Raw genomic sequence first — 18,865 nt, 5'->3', positions numbered from 1 at the left:
CACAAAGGTCTCTGAAATGTCTTTGAGGCATTTTTCCTATTGTCTTTGCTATTATCATTTAGTTCCTCTTTACTTACACAAATTTCTGTTCCTGGCTTGAATTCTTCCCCTGAAAATGGTTTTTCTTTTCTATCACATGGCCAGGCTGCAAAATTTCCAAAATTTTATGCCTGCCTTTTAAACATAAGTTCCAGTTTTACATCATTTTTTTGTTCATGAGTATGCATAGCTACTAGAAGCAGCCAGGCTACATCTTGAATGCTTTTCTGCTTAGAAATTTCTTCTACTGGATACCCTAAATCATCACTTTCAAGTTCAAAGTTCCACAGATACCTAGGGCAGTTGCACAATGCCTCCAACTGCTTTGCTAAAGCATGACAAAAGTGACCTTTGCTCTAGTTTCCAGTAAGTTCCTCATCTCCATCTGAGACCATCTCAGCCTGGACTTCATTGTCCATATCGCTATCAGCATTTTGGTCACAACATTTTAACAGGTCTCTAGGAAGTTCCAAACTTTTCCTCATCTTCCTGTCTGCTTCTGAGCCCTTCAAACTGTTCCAACCTCTGCTCGTTACCAAGTTCCAAAGTCACTTCCACATTTTCAGATATCTTTTTTTTTTTTTTTTTTTGTGATATGGAGTCTCTGTCACCCAGGCTGGAGTGTAGTGGCACAATCTTGGCTCACTGCAACCTCTGCCTCCCTGCCTCAACCTCCTGAGTAGCTGGGATTCCAGGCATGCACCATAACACTCAGCTAATGTTTGTATTTTTAGCAGAGACAGGGTTTCACCATGTTGGTCAGTCTGGTCTCAAACTCCTGACCTTGTGATCTACCCGCCTCAGTCTTCCAAAGTGCTGGGATTACAGGCTTGAGCCACTGTGCCCAGTCCTCAGGTATCTTTATAGCAGTACCCTGCTCCTGGTACCAATTTTATGTCTTAGTTCATTTTCACACTGCCATAAAGAAATACCTGAAACTGGGCAATTTATAAATAAAAGAATTTTAATTGGCTCATAGTTCTGCAGTCTGTACAGGAAGTATGGCTGGCAAGCCTTAGGAAACTTACAATCATGGCAGAGGTGGAAGTAGGCATGTCTTACATGGCTGGAGTCTGGTATATAGAGAGAAGTAGGTGCAACACACTGAAACAACCCAATCTCATGAGAACTCACTCAGTGTCATGAGAATAGGAAAGGGAGAATCCACCCCCATGATCCAGTCACGTCTCACCAGGCTCCTTCTCCAATACTGGGGATTAGAATTCCACATGAGATTTGGGTGGGGACACAAATCCAAACCATATCACCAACTCTTTACTTTAAGCCCATGGGTGTCATTATTTGTGAGATGGGTGTCTTGAAGACAGCAGATGGATGCGTCTCATTTAAAAAAAAAATTCAAATTACCACTGTGTGTCTTTTAAGTGGGGCATTTAGACCATTGGCATTCAAGGTGAATATTGATGTGAGGTGTTGATCCTATCATGACACTGTTAGCTAGTTGCTTTGTAGTTTCTATTGTGTCGTTGCTTTATAGGGTCTATAGGTTATATACTTAAGTGTGTTTTTGTTGTAGCAGATATCATTTTTTCATTTCGATGTTTATAACTCTTTTTTTACTTTTAAAAATATATAGTATAGCTGGAATGAACTTAGGTGTGACCTCAGAACTAATTCTTTTCATGTTGCAGTAAACTGCCTTACTCAGATTGTTTTCCTGGAAAGCAGTCTTTACCAAAAGGTTTAAAAATGTCTTATGCAAGCCTTTAAAGGAGATTATGTGTTTATCTATTTGGGGAAATTTAGGTAGTTTAGCTTTGTGAGTCTTTACTGTATAGCATTCTGTGACATTTACAGTGGTGATGGAAGGTGTGTGTGTGTGTGTGTGTGTGTGTATGTATGTGTGTGTGTTCTTGATTTTCTTAAATGAGATAAAATCTTGCAAGGAAGATACTTCCTAGTGTCTAAAACTAGGGTCCTGAACCGGATGATTTCTAAGATTTCTTCAAGCCCAAATATCCGATGATGGATGTGATTGTTTTTGATTCTGGTGAACAGATATTTCCACCAGCAGATGGCGCTCTAGCATTTCTACAGCAGGCAACTCTTAACTATTACCAAAGTAGAGACTAGGCAAAACTGGACAAATAAAAAGAAAAACAGTATGAAATATTTTAGTAATCATTGTGATGCAAAATTACATATGTATCAAGTAATAGGATTCTATATGTACAAATTGATTTTTTTTCTGAGATGGAGTTTTGCTCTTGTTGCTCAGGCTAGAGTGCAATGGCGTGATCTCGGCTCCTTGCAACCTCCACCTCCCAGGTTCAAGCGATTCTTCTGCCTCAGCCTCCCAAGTAGCTGGGATTACAGGGGCCCACCACCACACCTGGTTAATTTTTTTGTATTTTTTAGTAGAGACGGAGTTTCACCATGTTAGTCAGCCTGGTCTCGAACCTCTGATCTCAGGTCATCCACCCGCCTCAGCCTCTCAAAGTGCTGGGATTATAGGTATGAACCACCGTCCCCAGCCTACAAAATACTTTTATCTTGTAATTCCTTTTTGTGCTCCACAGCACTTTTCACCATATTTTTATTATAGCACTTACCAGATGAATTTGTTCATTTTTCCAGTTAGACTGCAAGGGCAAGGATATTCTTATTTCTCTTTGGATCTCAAGGTGGCAGGAGGACACAATATCTGGTTCATTGTCAGACCTCAATAAATCTTTCTTATGTTTTTTCCCCAGAAAATTGATTAAGTATTGCCTTGAATGCCGGAGACTGTTTACGAACATTGGTCCCTGAAAAGTCTTTTATTTTCTTTTTCTTTTGACAACTATCTTATAGGCATCAACTCTAATGCTTTTGATGTATGTCCTTTGATGTTTTCATATCCTTGTAAAATATATTGTTTAACATATATGTTTAATTTGCACTAACATTATTGTGCTATAGATATCATTCTGGTTTTGTGTGTTTCTCATCTATCATAGTATTTAAAACCTATCTATTTCATGTACATATCTGTGTGTATACATTTAGTTCATTGCTTCTAACAGTTGTCCTCATTTTACCTATCCATTCCTTTATGATGGACATCTAGGTGCCTCCAATTCCTCACTATTAAACTCAATGCTTTACTGACCATCTTCATTCAAATCTTTTAATAGCCTTTTTGCAAATTTTACTACTGGAGTTTAGCCCAGTAGTGGGATTACTGGCTCTTAGGGAATATACATATTTAATTTCACTAAGTATTGCCAGATCAGTGTCCAGAGTGGCCCAATTATTTTATATTTCCATCAGCATGCAAGAAGGTTCCCATTTTTCTACATCACAATTAGTGTTATTCAATATTTCATATTTCCTAATCAGATGGAATAAAGTGAAAATATTTCTTGAATGAAAGAATGATCAGTTTGAGAATCTGTTAAAGATAATAGGATGTATGGTATTTATTTGCATAGTTTTCCTCCTTAGGAGATTGTCCCTCTCTATCTTTCTAAATTATGCATAGAATAGATTCCAATAATTTTTTTTGAGATATCCCTTAGAATATGACCTATTTCTCCTCATTATCTGAAACCTAGGAATCAAATAAGATTAAGTAATTTGGTATCCTTTGTCATCTAAATTTGCTCTCTGAAACTGGAAACCAAATAGAATTATACTGTGAGGGATCCAGAAAATTCTCAGGCCCTACTCCAAATCAATTACTGAAAAGCTCCTCAGATGATTTTAATGTGCAGCCAGGGCTGAGAATCCCTGACCTAGGCTTGTGCATTATTTTCAATTCTACTTGAAAGGAGAAAAGACTATTTTTTTTTTTTTGAGACAGAGTTTCGCTCTTGTTACCCAGGCTGGAGTGCAATGGCGTGATCTCGGCTCACCGCAACCTCCGCCTCCTGGGTTCAGGCAATTCTCCTGCCTCAGCCTCCCGAGTAGCTGGGATTACAGGCACGTGCCACTATGCCCAGCTAATTTTTTGTATTTTTAGTAGAGACGGGGTTTCACTATGTTGACCGGGATGGTCTCGATCTCTCGACCTCGTGATCCACCTGCCTCGGCCTCCCAAAGTGCTGGGATTACAGGCTTGAGCCACCACGCCCGATGAGAAAAGACTATTTTTAAGTATTGGAGCACAGAAAATGCTATTTTATTATGTTGCCTAGGCTCCAGAAAATCAAAAGAAGAATTTAAAATTTAAGTGTCGATCGAAATTAAACATACTTCCCAAGAGTCATCAGCATGTCAATATTTCTAGAAATGAAAAGGAGTCAAAGAATTAGAAAGTTTGGTGAGAGTTAAGGCTTATAAGGTTAATATACCTAGCATTGAATTAAGGAAGGTCTTGGATCTGCTTATGTGGGGACAAAACTACTCCAAAGAATTAGGGGTCTAAATATTAATTCAGGCAGAAGTAAAATATTCAGTTGAGTAAGTATGTACTAGTAAAGTCTATCAGCTGATTTTGATTATTGAGTAGTGAAATGAACTAGTGGTAAGCCTTCTGTTATATACATTTGCTTGACTCTCCTTATAATGAGCTAAACATATTAGAGGATTTAAAAAGGTCAAAGTCTCATGCCTGTAACCTCAACACTTGGGAGGCTGAGGTGGGAGGATTGCTCTACCCCAAGAATTTGAGACCAACCTGGGCAACGTGGTGAGACCCTGCTTCTATAAAAAATAAAAAAAAAATTATTCAGGCATAGTTAACACCTGTGGTCTCAGCTACACAGGGGTCCTGAAGCAAGAGGATTGCTTGAGTCCAGGAGGTAGAGGCTGCAGTGAGCCATGATCATGCCACTGCACTCCAGCCTGGGTGACAGAGTGAGACCGTGTCTCAAATAATAACAGCAATAATAATAAAATAAATAAAAATAAAAAGGTCAAAGTATGCCATTAGCCTAGAGAACAAAATAAAATACAGTCATAGCTAGTAACTTTTTTGGAGTTGACAAACACAATTGTATTACAGGTAAATGTTTTATTACAGGTCCATTAATCTCAATGTTGAGATTAGTATTTTATTTTATTTTTGAGACGGAGTCTCACTCTGTTGCCTAAGCTGGAGTGCAGTGGTGTAATCTCCGCTCACTGCAACCTCTGCCTCCCAGGTTCAAGTGATTCTCCTGCCTCAGCCTCCTAAGAAGCTGGGATTATAGGTGTCCACCACCACACCTGGCTAATTTTTGTATTTTTAGTACAGACGGGGTTTTGCTGTGGTGGCCAGGCTGGTCTTGAATTCCTGGTCTCAGGTGATCTGCCCACCTTGGCCTCCCAAAATGCTGGGATTACAAGGAGGTTAATAAATATACTTATGCCTGTTTTATAGATGGGGAAATTGGAACTTGGGAAGGAGACATGACTTGTTCAACAAAGGTCACATTAGCAGATAGTAAATTGGGAACCTGATTTTAATCAGTCTATTAAACTCCAAAGCCCATGCTTTTTTCAGTATAATATGATGCTTTTCAGGACTTACCTGAATGTATAAATTGTGAAATTGGCAGGGATGGTAAAAGATAGATTCTTTAATGGGTGGGACTAAGACATTAGTAATTTTCATTTGTTTTTCTGTTGATTTTCTATTTCTAGCAGTCCTCCAAATAACTGTCATCCCTACCCCGAAACATGCTAAGAGGTTTCAAACTGAACTTATTAGAGTTGATGACATTTATTATGGTTATGATCTTCCCCAAATAAGTTTACTGCTTGATGGGGGTAGTAAGGACAAAGATCAGAGTTTTCTCATATGATGAGGTGGAACAATCATAGAGTTATAGATTATGAAGCCATTGAACACATGAAAAGCAATCTTTTTTTTTCCCAGGAATATTACACATAAAAATTCTCAGGTATTTTCAATAACAAACATACCCATAGTTTAGTCAATAGAGCTGGCAATTATTTTCTTCTTGAATGTTGCCTATGGAGAAAGTGTTGTCATTCCTTGCTTCTCCTGGCGGGACAGAGACAGTCCTTGATAGTAAAATAACATACTTTGTAACCCCTTTCCTAGTGGAAAATTGAAGACATATAAAATCTACTCTAATTTCTTCCTTAAAATATGCTAATCACAGGCAGAAGAGCCTCCATGGTTAAAATATGTGGTCTGGAGTTGTTTGACCATATTTTATTAGATAGAGTCGACCTTTTGTTTCAAGTTTACGACTAAGTCATTTATGTATAGCTTAATTCTTACCAGAGTCATCAGTTTTTCTTTTTAACATTTCACCACATATATTTCTTCTTATGCAGTTTAAGCTTAGAATGCCATGTAAATGGGTCACTTGGAAATGCAGCAATTTAATTTTTCTCCAATCAAAATAAGAAACAAACCAGTATGATCTCATTTCTATTAACTTTTGAAGGTTTACAGCAGTTGAAGTATTTTTGCTTCTATGTATGAAGGTTAAAAAAAACATTTTTTTCCCATAAAATACAAGGGCAACCAATTTCACCATTGGGTAAAAGTAAAAACTGGGATTCTTTTTTAAATTAGTCCAAAGTGGTATTTAGGAACTTAGTCATAGGCTAATGCGCTGACACCACGACAAACCAAAGTGTAGGGTTGGGTCTGGTTCTGTTTTGGTTTCTTTTCAATATCTAATGCTCATGGATTAAGTTCTAGAAATGTTCCAATTATAAGGCAGGGATCTGTTTGGATTCCACCATGGCTATGCTCCTTGGGTTGGATGCTTGAGGGTGAGGCATGTTTTGGCAGATCCATGTCTACTATCTAGTAGTCAGGGGACTTACTATAGTCATCAGTTAAGTAGCACATGTGGGAGACAGGAAATAAGAATGAACAAGAAACCATAGCACAATTGCATAAGTCTTTTTTTTTTTTTTTTTTGAGATAAGATCTTGCTCTGTTACCCAGGCTAGAGTGCAGTGGCATGATCATGGTTCACTGCAGCCTCGAACTCCTGGGCTCTAGTGATCTTCCCACCTCAGTCTCCTGAGTAGGTGGGACTACAAGTGTGTGCCACTGTGCCCAGATAATTTTTTAAAAGTTTTGGTAGAGACAGAGTCTCTTTGTGTTACTCAGCTTGTTCTCAAACTCCTGGGCTCGAGTGATCCTCCTGCCTCAGCCTCCCAAAATACTGGGATTAGCATGAGCCACTGTGCCTGATTGACAGTATATTTTAGAATTTGTAAAGTTCTTTCTCCACATATAACCTTACTGGTTATTACTTTACTCTTGGATATTATATCAGTTTTACAGGTAAGGCAGCTGAGGCTTAGAACTGTTAAAAATTTTATCCAAGTTTATAAAACTAGATCTAGTAAAGTCAGGACTTAAATCTAGGGCCTCCAACTCTTACTCTAAGGTTTCTTTTCCCCACTATACATTGACAGGTTCTAGAGGGTTATACACTACTTTAGCCACTGGTGGTGACTAAGAACACAAACCTAGGCTTTCGAGTTAGATGGCCCTGGGCTTAATTTTGTGTTGGTACTTATTTACTATGTACCATGAGAAAGTTGATTAATATCTGAGTCTCAATGTTTTTTCATATATAAATGAGGTATAAGAAGAAGCTTATAAAAAACTCTTCTTAGAGTTTTTTGAGAAGATTAATATGATAACATATATAGCCCTAGCATCATGCCTGAACCACGAGATCTCAACAAATAGTAGTCATCATAGTTGGGTATACAGGCAGTAAATGAGGACACAGTGGACTGGTTGGTGTATCTTCATGCTTCCCAGTCCTAGTTACGGTGTAAAACATTTTTTTTCTTTCTATTAGACAGGTAGACATAATTATTGCAGGAGGGGGAAATGGGAATAGTGAAAACTAGGTTTTGAATGTTTAGTAGAAGGAAAGGGTGGAAGGCATATAGAGTTAATGAGTTTGTGACAGGCTGAAAGTGACAAAAAGGCATGGGAAAAGTCATAAGAAATCACTGTAATCAACATGACCATTAGCCTGTACATCTTGCAACATTATATGCTACAAAGTAGAATTTGGCCATAAACACAGAATAATATCTCAGTAGTCCCAGTCACCAGTCCTGGTACCCATGTTGGTCACTGGTATATATTTCCTTTTGTCTGAGATGAAATGATAATAATATGGGATTTTTCTTTTCTTTTCCTTTTTTGAGATGGAGTTTCACTCTTGTTGCCCAGGCTGGAGTGCAATGGCATGATCTCAGCTCACTGCAACCTCCACCTCCTGAGCTCAAGTGATTTTCCTGCCTCAGCCTGCTGAGTAGCTGGGATTACAGGCACCTGCCACTATGCCCAGATAAGTTTTGTATTTACAGTAGAGACTAGGTTTCACCATGTTGGCCCAGCTGGTCTCAAACTTCTGACCTCAGGTGATCCACTTGCCTTGACCTCCCAAAGTACTGGGATTACAGGCGTGAGCCACTGTGCCCAGCTGGGATTTTTCATAAAGCTAAATGTATTCATTTTAAACATCTGTTCTTTATTTTGACATGTCATTTTAGCTTTTGTTCAGCTGTTAAAATTTTATTTTCTTTCTTTCTTTTTTTTTTGGAGATGAAATCTCGTTCTATTGCCCAGGCTAGAGTGCAGTGGTGCAGTCTCAGCTCACTGCAACCTCCACCTCCTGGGTTCAAGTGATTTTCCTGCCTCAGCTTCCAGATTAGCTGGGATTACAGGCACCCACCACCACATCAGGGTAATTTTATGTATTTTTAGTAAAGATGGGGTTTCACCATGTTGGCCAGCCTGGTCTTAACTCCTGACCTCAGTTGACTCACCTGCCTCGGCCTCCCAAAGTGCTTGGATTATAGGTGTGAGCCACTACACCCAGCCTAAAATTTTCTTTTCTTTTGGAAGGTAATAGAGATAAGTATCTGGCAGTTTTTTTTAAAGGTCCTTACTAGATGAAATAAAAAATTGACAAACATATGTTCACTTTCCCTATTAAACTAATATTTATTTTAAAATACCAAAGTCTAGAAATCACTGAATCAGTTAATCTTCATATTTTCTTACATTTCTGGGAAGATATCAAAGCAATTTCTCTATGAGACTATTCAGTAGGTACTAAGCAGAGTGTTTCCAAGGAGACATCAATACATCTAGTTCCTGACAGTTCATATTTTATTTTATTTTTAAAAATTTTAGTTTTAATTTTCTGAGACCGAGTCTCACTCTTGTAGCCTAGGCTGGACTGCAATGGCACCATCTTGGCTTACTGCATCCTTCACCTCCTGGGTTCAAGCAGTTCTGTCTCAGCCTCCTGAGTAGCTGGGATTACAAGTGCCTGCCACCTCGCCCAGCTAATTTCTGTATTTTTTTTTTTTTTTTTTTTTTTGAGACGGGGTTTTGCTCTTGTTACCCAGGCTGTAGTGCAATGGCGTGATCTTGGCTCACTGCAACCTCCACCTCCTGGGTTAAGGCAATTCTCCTGCCTCAGCCTCCTGGGTAGCTGGGATTACAGGCACGTGCCACCATGCCCAGCTAATTTTTGTATTTTTAGTAGAGACGGGGTTTCACCATGTTGACCAGGATGGTCTCAATCTCTTGACCTCGTGATCCACCCGCCTCGGCCTCCCAAAGTGCTGGGATTACAGGCGTGAGCCACCGCGCCCGGCCCTAATTTCTGTATTTTTAATAGAGATGGGTTTTCACCATGTTGGCCAGGCAGGTCTCGAATTTCTGACCTCAGGTGATCTGCCCGCCTTGGCCTCCTGAAGTACTGGGATTACAGGTGTGAGACACTGAGCCCGGTTTGACAATTTATATTTTATACAGAGGCCCAATACTTTTCTCCGAGGAAATTACAATCTAAGACAATACAGAGATGCAGATTGCTGTTACCTAGCACACAGAAGATAGTATAGAAACATCAATCTAATATACTGATTAATAATGAACTACTTATTTTTTTATAATTTAGGGCTAGATGAGAGGCAAGACAAAAACCATGATATGGTATGTGTGTGGCAGCTATTTGCAAAGAGTATCTCTAGAGATCTAAACCCAAACTAAACCAAAGGACCAAACAATAAAATCATCTTTGAGACCAATGAGGGCTAACCCTGTAAATATCATTGATTTCTTTCCCCTGATGTCCTCTATAGAATTACTTAGAATTTCAATGGCTGGAGTAGAGAAATAGTTTTCATTAGGTATTAAGAAAACAAGCACTTTGTTTTTTTGATTTTGATTTTAATATCACATACAGATTCTGATAAAAACATTAAATACTACTTAAGTTAACGAGGCTAGCAAACCATTACAGAGTAGTTGGGTCGGTAAGCAAAAATGGTAAAAATTTATAATTAAGCATATTCTCATTATACTCAAGTTCATTCTTGGTCACAAGAATAGGTATTTTTGAAAGGTATATTAATTATAGACATCTAGTGGGTATGTTTATTCAAACTGTCTTCCACCGGTCCCAATTAACATGGCTTCTAAAAGTGCATTCACTTGTAAGCCAAGGGTTATTTAGGCCCTTGGAAAATTTGGCTCATTGTCAAAAACATATAACTAAAAGAATTCTTAATATAGCAGATGAACTAATGGCTTTACAAGGTAAGTATTTTCTGAAGGAGATGGCCAGGGAAATGTTAATAATTGGGAAACAAATTATTGAACAGAGACCCAAAACATAATTTACCATGACAAATAAAAGTATTTATTTTTCACATTCTTCTGGAGAGGGGCAAATTATTTCAGTGTTAAGCATGATTGGATTTACCATTAATTTATTTCACAGAATTTATTGAATGCCTACTAAGTGCTCTGGTCTGGGAACACAAAGACAAAAGTGTTTGCTCACCATGCTGTTGCCATCTCTAAGAGGTGCTCAGTACATACTTAAAAATTACAAAAATTTCGACTGAAACTTATACCACATCACACACCTACACCTACACACACACACACACACACACACACACGCACAGTTTAAAGGATCTAAATGTGTTAGAAATGTTCAGGAACTGAAGGAAATAGGCCTTAGGTATGGAGCCAACATCCAGTACTTCAGTATGTAACAGCTTGATTTAAAAAAATCATCTTTAAATAATATGACTTGCATTTGCTTTCTCCCACATCCTCATTTTATGCAGTCCTATTTCTAGAAGGTCTTCATGGCACTTCACAGATGAATGCAACACAATCTTGATTTCCTGGGTGCTTAGGTTAGTAGATGGCCTTCAGGGAATTTCAGCTGAACGTCATCTACTCCAGCTCTTTTCAGATTTGTTAATCCTGGTCTGGAGGGAGGGAAGAGGAGACAGGTTGCTGTTACCCTTGTGCATCCACCCCTATGGAAAACCCTTGCTCTGCATTTTACGATTTTGCTTGTTTGATACCAAGGAGGCCCTTGGACGGTTCTGCGATTCTGCCTGCCCATCCCGCATAAAGTAGTTCCCTTCATCTGCCAAGTAGAAGGCCCATTTTGTTCCAGAAAGAAGCTGAAAGTTAGGCCCAGCAATGTGACTGCAGCAAACTGCGCCTAACCCCTTTCCCTCGCTGCAGGATAGGATCTAGAGTTCAATTTGCAAGCTGTTGTGGGGTGGAAGCTCGATGAGCAGCGGCAGGTTGTGCATCTCGCGGCTTCTGGCTGTTATCCCCCGTTCAGGGGGACTCTGGTTTTGACTGGGGGCCAATGGAAACCCAAAAGTGTCACTATGATCCCATCTGGCACCGTAAAGGCACACTTCCCTGCAGCAGGGCTAGGTATAGGATTGACCTCCAAGTGGGGCTGGGTGAGGGGGTGAACTCTACCTGTTTGTACAGCAGAATAGAGTGGCCAAGCAGTGGCACAGATGAACGCAGAGCCGCCTTGACTATCCAAGCACCATCCAGGTAGCTTCGATTTGGCCAAAGCCAGCGTATATCGACGCCCCAAGACCTTTATTCCTCGGTTGCTGGACCAGGGTGCGTGTCCCTTTTGGCCCTCGGATCGGAGAAACTGCTTGACCAGGTCACTGTGTTTTTCCTTCTGGCCATTTTTGCCCTATCGAGGTCAGAGGATGCTTCTGTATGGCCACCCGGCGCGTCACAGAGATCAGGTCTCCTGTTCAAGGAATCTCCTTCAGGGCTCTACGCTTTGACAGGATCACCGCCTCAAGACCCCTCTGCCACTTAATCGCCCTTGCTTTGCTGCTTCAACCAGAAAAAGGGCCCTGAGCAGAAACAAGCGCGCTGTCGGTTGGAACACTACCCCAGTGTGCCCGGGGTTGGTGCTGGGGCTTTCGGGTCGGAGTCGGAGCTTGAACCGCCCTCCAGAGCCTCGCAGGGAGGGAAGTTAAAACAAGACGCCTCGGTCTGTACCGAGATGGTACAATAGCACAGTTTGGATTCTTCCCTCTGCTTCCTGACCCTAGAGGGTTAAATTAGGAGGGTACAACGCCACCCTTTTCTCCTCCTTCCTGCCTGCCCTCCTCCCCTTACCTTTAAAAAGTTAAAAAATGTCTGCAGTAGAAATCTCTTAAAGGGGCGGTGCCGGTGTACGAGTTCTCTTGGCAGGAGTCACTGGGAAGGCTGGCTAGGGGCGTGAGTTCGCTCCACCAGCACCAAAACACTGAAGAAAAAAAAAGAGCGAGCGAAAGAGAGAGAGAGAGGGGGAGAGAGAGTGGGGGGGGGGTGGGAGGAAGGAAAAAAAGGGGGGAAAAGGCGGACAGACACACACTTTAGATAAGGACAATTAGTCACTAGCGAGACCCAGTAGGAAGAGAGGTTTAAATCTGAGAGATTGAATGAGGGTGCTCTGTGCCTTCCCTGAAGCCATGCCCTCCAGCAACTCCCGCCCCCCCGCGTGCCTAGCCCCGGGGGCTCTCTACTTGGCTCTGTTGCTCCATCTCTCCCTTTCCTCCCAAGCTGGAGACAGGAGACCCTTGCCTGTAGAAAGAGCTCCAGGTTTGAAGGAAAAGACCCTGATTCTACTTGATGTGAGCACCAAGAACCCAGTCAGGACAGTCAATGAGAACTTCCTCTCTCTGCAGCTGGATCCGTCCATCATTCATGATGGCTGGCTCGATTTCCTAAGGTAAGGCAGGGGCTTCGATGGATCATTTTAAATTTTTAGTAACACCACCCCAACCCCTTCCTATCTCCCATTCCAAAGGGGAAAGAAGAAAATAAGTCAAGCAGATCTCTCAAAGAGAAGAAAGGAGGTTTTCCTCCTCCTGGATTATGTGTTATGAGGCTGTAACTAGTGATTGAGAAAAGCAATGTTTTCTATTAAGATGCACATGTTTGCAATGCAGAAGGCATTTCAGAAACTTATCAGTTAGGACTGAAAAAATGTTGTGCTTACATATATCCACAATTAGCTTCCCCATCTCCTTCTGAAAAAGAAACGAGGTTCAGGGCAGTTACAAAAGCGAAGAAAAAGGTCCCAAACAACAAAGACCTGAAAGGAATGTGTGTGTGTGTGTGTGTGTGTGTGTGTGTGTGTGTGTGTATGTTTGTGAGACAGAGGAGTGTTTGTGTGTGTGTGTGTGTCTATGAGTGTTCGACCGGGGATTGCACGAAAGTGGAATTTTCCACGGAAAGATCGTTTCGGCAGTTTTCTCTCACTCCCAGAGAGAAAACGAATTTAAGCAGAGGCTTGAGTGGTGGGCAAGTTGGATCGGAGTTAAAATTTTTTATTTTATATCCTCCGCTGTCATCTCCAGACTTCAGGACTTTGTAAGGCGCTTTTTATAGACAGAATGCCCCCCTCCCCCCAGTTCCTCCTCCTTAAATCTCCTGCGGTAACTGCACAGTTTAGCTTTTCTTTAAAGAAAAAAAAATCCTCGCTGGGGTCACAGCATTATAAGGGAAGCGTAATAGTCCCAGAAATACTCCAGGGAGGCTTTAGAGATCTGAACCCCGCACCAGCGGATTAGCAAGCCCGGAGGTTTGAGATCCCCTTTGCTCTAGAGCTTGTAATCTAATTGGGCTCACATTCTCCCCGGGTTGTTGCAGTTTGGCAGTTAGGCAACTGCGATCCCTTCCCAACCAGGGACAGAGTTGCAGTGTAAAATAAGAAAGCCTCTGTAATGTCGAATCCCAGTGTTGAGTTTTAAAAAATTCCCTCCAAGTTGGAGCCTCAGCCTGTGGGTTCCCCTTGAGGAGCCCTCAGCGCTCTCAGTCCCACTCTGCCCCAAGGCCGCGTCTGTGTGCGTCCTTCATATTTTTCACTCCTTGCGAAATTCGAGTTTTGCTTCTTGAGGTGCGCCTGCCTCTCAACTCTTGGGGTTGTCCCGCTCTCCCGATTCGGGTCTGCGGACGCGGCAGGTAGCGGGAGGCGCCACGTGAAGCGCTCCTTCCAGGAGGAGGAAGGGTAGCCGGAGGACTGAGAGGCTATAGCTGCCCTTGCCGAGGCCGTTTCGGTTCCTGCTGGTGCGGTTGCTGCGAAGGAGGAACAGCCAGCTCCACGCGGCCCAGCTTCCTCTATGAAAGCTCTTTCGTGCAGCAGAGCGCGTCTCTGAGCTCGTCCGAATGTAGGGTGCAACAGGGATTTACCGCAATGCTTGCCCCACTTTCATTGAATTCCTTCAGCTGCACAGACCGCCCCCCGCGCCACCACTCACCCCCCAGCTTGCTTTCTTCTTTTTAAAAATCAGCCTATTCGCCTAATGCTTTCCTGCCGCTGAAAAGAGTCTGGAAGGCAGCTTTTCGGGGAAGAAGTCCTGGCGGAGCGCATTCGCATTGGCTGTGCAGGCTTCCGGATGAAAGGTTGTTGGGAATGCAGTTTCCCCAGGACTGGATTCGCGCGGACGTCTCTTTTGCGATAGGAGGCCCACGGGACGCCCTGACTGTGCCTGTCCTGGAGCAGGGTCCTGGAGACCTCAGCCTAACAACCCTTCTGGTTACTAGACCCTGGGGTAGCCACGTCTCTTCTCAAAAACTCTCCAAAAGCGGAGTGTCTGTTTTTTCTGTCTCGTATCCACCTCCTTTATGATGCTCTTTAACGTCACCATTTGGATTTGGGTTTTCAGAATCTGAAACAGCAAAGCATTAAAAAATAATTTACAAACCCGGAACTCAACAGCTGATTCCCTTTAGCATTATCAGTGTCTGCATTGCTCCTTCCCTACTCCTTCCCAAAGCAGTAGCCTTTGGCTTTTAAAAAGACCTATCGATAGAAATCCTGACCTTAAACAGATGTAAATGCAATTGTTTTGGTGCTTATTTAGTATCCCCTAACGCGCAGGTTCCACATTTCGGGAAGCTTCATTTTCCCTAGTGGTTCCAAACGGCCCCAAATGAGAAAGAAGAAAGATGGAGCCTAACTCGGGGGTGGGGTGGGGTGGGGTGGAGGATGTTACCTTTACCGAGATCAGGCGGAATTATTCAGAGGCCAAAGAGACTTTGCTCTCTCGCTCTCTCTCTCTCTCTCTCTCTCTCTCTCTCTCTGTGTGTGTGTGTGTGTGTGTGTGTGGTGGCGGTGGTGGTGCGGGATTGGAGAAGTGTTCCTGTAGAGGCAAGGGTTTACCCTGGAATATCTCCATCCGGGGATTTGGGAAACAATGCGGTTTTCACAATATAGTGAGAAAGGAAAATCAACTTGGACATTAAAAGTAAAAAGTAGGAATCCACTTGAGCTCAGGCGCCCGGCCTGGTCTCAGAGAAACAAGGCAGGTTTCGCCTCCTGCACGGAGGTTTGTGGGGCCGCTGGGGCCGAGGAGGCAATGCTGGCTTTCAGCATACAAGTTTTTGGCTATGGTTGGAAGCCAGAGGTAGGCGCGCCTGGCGCGTCTCCGTCCGGAGCGCTTTCCTGGCAGTGGCAGAAGCCGGGCAACTGCGCTTTAGCGCCGTGCTCGTGCTTGTAGCGCATACATCTCCACCCCATACACTCTATGAACAAACACAATCTGTAGCCTTTCGGAGATCAGGATCTGGGTGTCTGCGGGAGGGGACCGCTGCGAGTGCCTGGAAGCGGGAGGCGTAGCCCGGGGAGCCGGGCGTTGAGGGCGGGCTAGGGCGCCTGGCACTAGGGAGACGCTGCGGAGCGGCCAGGGGCCAACGTGGACTGCGGGCTGCGGCAGGCACAGAGCCTCTAGCCTCGGCCAGGTCGCCCTCAGGGAGTGGGAAGAGGGCCCTTTTCCGTGGCCCACGCGCTCTTGTCCTGTCTCTGGAAACTTTCCTCTTTTTTTCTCTACCTCTGCAGCTCCAAGCGCTTGGTGACCCTGGCCCGGGGACTTTCTCCCGCCTTTCTGCGCTTCGGGGGCAAAAGAACCGACTTCCTGCAATTCCAGAACCTGAGGAACCCGGCGAAAAGCCGCGGGGGCCCGGGCCCGGATTACTATCTCAAAAACTATGAGGATGGTGAGAAACTTGATTACCATTCTTTATCTGGGGAGCGGAAGCGAGCACTGGCTCTGTGTGTGTGTGTGTGTGTGTGTGTGTGTGTGTGTGTGTGTGTGTGTACGCGCGCGCGTTGGCGCAGATTTGGAGAGCCTGGTTGCAGCTCGCCTGAAAAGTTGGAAGCTTCAGATGAGGGGACACTTCAATGTGGAACTCCTGACCTCATTGTGCAAAGGGGGGTTCTCCAGGTTGTCCTCACCCAGCTGCTGGCCTTGTACTGGGCAGCTGTCTCGGAGACTGCGAGCTGGTAGCCCAAGCTGCTGGCAGGCTGGTCCTGTGTGTTGTAGATGCAGCAGGGTTCTTGAGAAAATCCAGCCACGTTCATAGATTATTAAAAGTCAGAGTCATATTTCATAGCTAAAATTCTAGACCAGTGCCTTTTTGTTTTTCTTATTTCTTGCATTCCTGGGATAAAGGTACAGAAGGGATTCAGCCGTTTCTGAAACCCACTCTAAAATTTTCTGGATTTGTCCCTTATTGAGGAAGGTTTGGAAATCTCTACAGTATGTTCTTCTTCAGATTGCCTGATCTCAGAGTTGCATTTTTTCCTGTTTTAAATGGGATTACAAATGCCAGCTTTCTTTCCTGACAGGATTAGGTAAGTGTTGGAAGGGCTTTGAAAACTTGAAATCCGATTTCAATCTGAGAGGCCAATCTTTTTTTGGTTTGAACAGTCTCATTTTTACTAGATAAAAAATGAAAATGCTATTGAAAAATTTTTGTTTAGAAGGTTAGGTGTTAATATCTAATAACTTTCTGTTTGAGTGGTGGGATGTACTTTCAAGAGGCATGATGGGTATTGGCGTTTCTTGAGCTATTGACACTGTTAAGATTAGATAGAAGAGGCAGTAGAGTGCATTCTTGGAGGGCTATCTCCTGGCTGCTGTTCCTTCTCATAAGTAAACTACAGTTTTATTTACAAAGGGCTCAGGGACAGGTTTTCAGAGCTCTCTGAATTTTGTTACATCTTGTCCTGACAAATCAGCTAAAGAAGCAAATGCCCTGTGTTTTCTTGGGCCTTCACTAAATTGGACTTCTGGAGAGGTATTGGAATGTATTTCTAGGTTGGCCGAGGAACATTTTTCTAAAGTGCCAGAACAGAGAAAGAGGGCAAGGCTGAGACTTCTTGAGTTTGGAGCGTGACTAGGACTTGTTCTTTTATGGCATTTGCCAAAGCAGTTAGGTGTTTAAGGCTGTATCTTTTCAAAGATAAAAGTCATTGCTATGAAAGTGTGTATTGCAAGTAGACTTTTGCTGTCACTCAGTATAAATGCTGAAAGGTAAAAGATAGTCTTTAACAGCACCTTTGATGGTAATTTGACCCAGAACCAGCTCCTAGAGTCACTGTCAGCTCTGTGATTACACATAAGAAGGGAGAATATTAATGGTTTTCCTGATGAGATAGCTCTTCTTCCAGTCCATTTGAACTACTTCTTCTTTAGTTTGTGAGAAAACTTGTAAGAGCCCCGGGAATTGCTGGGGGGAAAAGGACCACTATAAGTTTAGAAATTGGTCTGTTTCTCCCAGCCTTGTACCTAGGATTGTATTACATTGAGAACAATGAGATTTGCTTAAAATGAAGGCTGCAATTTGTTTCCCTTTGTGAAAGGAGAAAGTGGACATCATGGGGAGAAAAGAAATTGGCAAAAGACTGTGCCCTGTAAAACTTCATAGAATTAAAAAAAACCATAAATGGTAAAGATATAAGAGGCCATCTTTAGTCGTTCTACCATGTCAGGGGCCACTATAGGATCATTCCATATGGAAACCTTTTCTTGTTTTGTCCCACTTGGCATTAAATATCTCTAGAAATTTAGTTTTCATCACTTCTAGGGGAGAGAGTTTTTCTACCTCATAAGCTTTTGCTGGAAAATTTCTCCTGAATTTTCCTTTTATAAGTATTTACAGTTATTCCTGTTTGCATTTTTCTAATATAATTTCTGCTTTTGGTGTGGGTGTTAGCTTTAAAAAAAAAAAGTTTCCTCATAGCTGTTTTTTATCTTGACTACCTGGATCTAATTCTTTTAAAACTTTCTTTAAAGTCAGTCCTTCCAGACACTAATCTGTTTTATTGCTCCTAGTTGAACTCCTTTTGATTTATGTTCTCCTAGTAATAAGATGCTCTGAACTATATCAGTATTTGAGGCTTAACTGAGTTAAAGAGAATGAGGATGTCCTATTTCTGCCCTTTGAAGCTCACATATCCTTAAATTACCCATACTGTCTTTGTTGTGTGTTGTATTGCAGAATTCAAGGCAAAATGTTCTTGGTGTAGTCTCAGCAATTTTGCAAACATTATGCTTCCGTTGTCCCTTTTCATCTAGTGATAACTGTTATCATTATGAGCATCTTAGAATAATTAAGCCTTCTTAGTAAATGGTCCTGTAGTAAGCACTTGGGCACAAAGGCATCTTGTTAAAAGATGTATTTACTTAAACATAGTACAGAATAACAACATACATTTTGAGTAATAAGATATACCTACTGGCATGTTATGAAACTCAATGACACAGTGAAGAGAAAATGGAATTTGGACTTAGAAAGTTTGCATTGCAG

At 42.3% G+C, this 18,865-nt stretch overlaps 1 protein-coding gene across 3 annotated transcripts in view; it reads left to right on the top strand.

Annotated features, from left to right (window-relative positions):
- The window catches only part of HPSE2 (heparanase 2 (inactive)), an 841,690-nt gene that overhangs the window by 89,586 nt on the left and 733,239 nt on the right, over positions 1–18,865 (top strand). The window contains exons 1-2 of one of the 3 annotated variants that reach the window (XM_010333375.3): positions 12,650–13,001; positions 16,113–16,270. In XM_010333375.3, the coding sequence (XP_010331677.3) occupies positions 12,712–13,001; positions 16,113–16,270 (448 nt within the window). In that variant the 5' untranslated portion in view covers positions 12,650–12,711. Of the gene's footprint in view, positions 1–12,649; positions 13,002–16,112; positions 16,271–18,865 lie in introns of those variants that run through there. The other 2 variants (XM_074382735.1, XM_074382736.1) reach the window with 2 other exon arrangements.

The sequence above is a fragment of the Saimiri boliviensis genome, chromosome 12 (genome assembly GCF_048565385.1).
Source record: "Saimiri boliviensis isolate mSaiBol1 chromosome 12, mSaiBol1.pri, whole genome shotgun sequence".
NCBI lineage: Eukaryota > Metazoa > Chordata > Mammalia > Primates > Cebidae > Saimiri > Saimiri boliviensis.
Note: the sequence above shows the minus strand (reverse complement) of the source record. Positions and strands in the feature narration are given on the sequence as shown.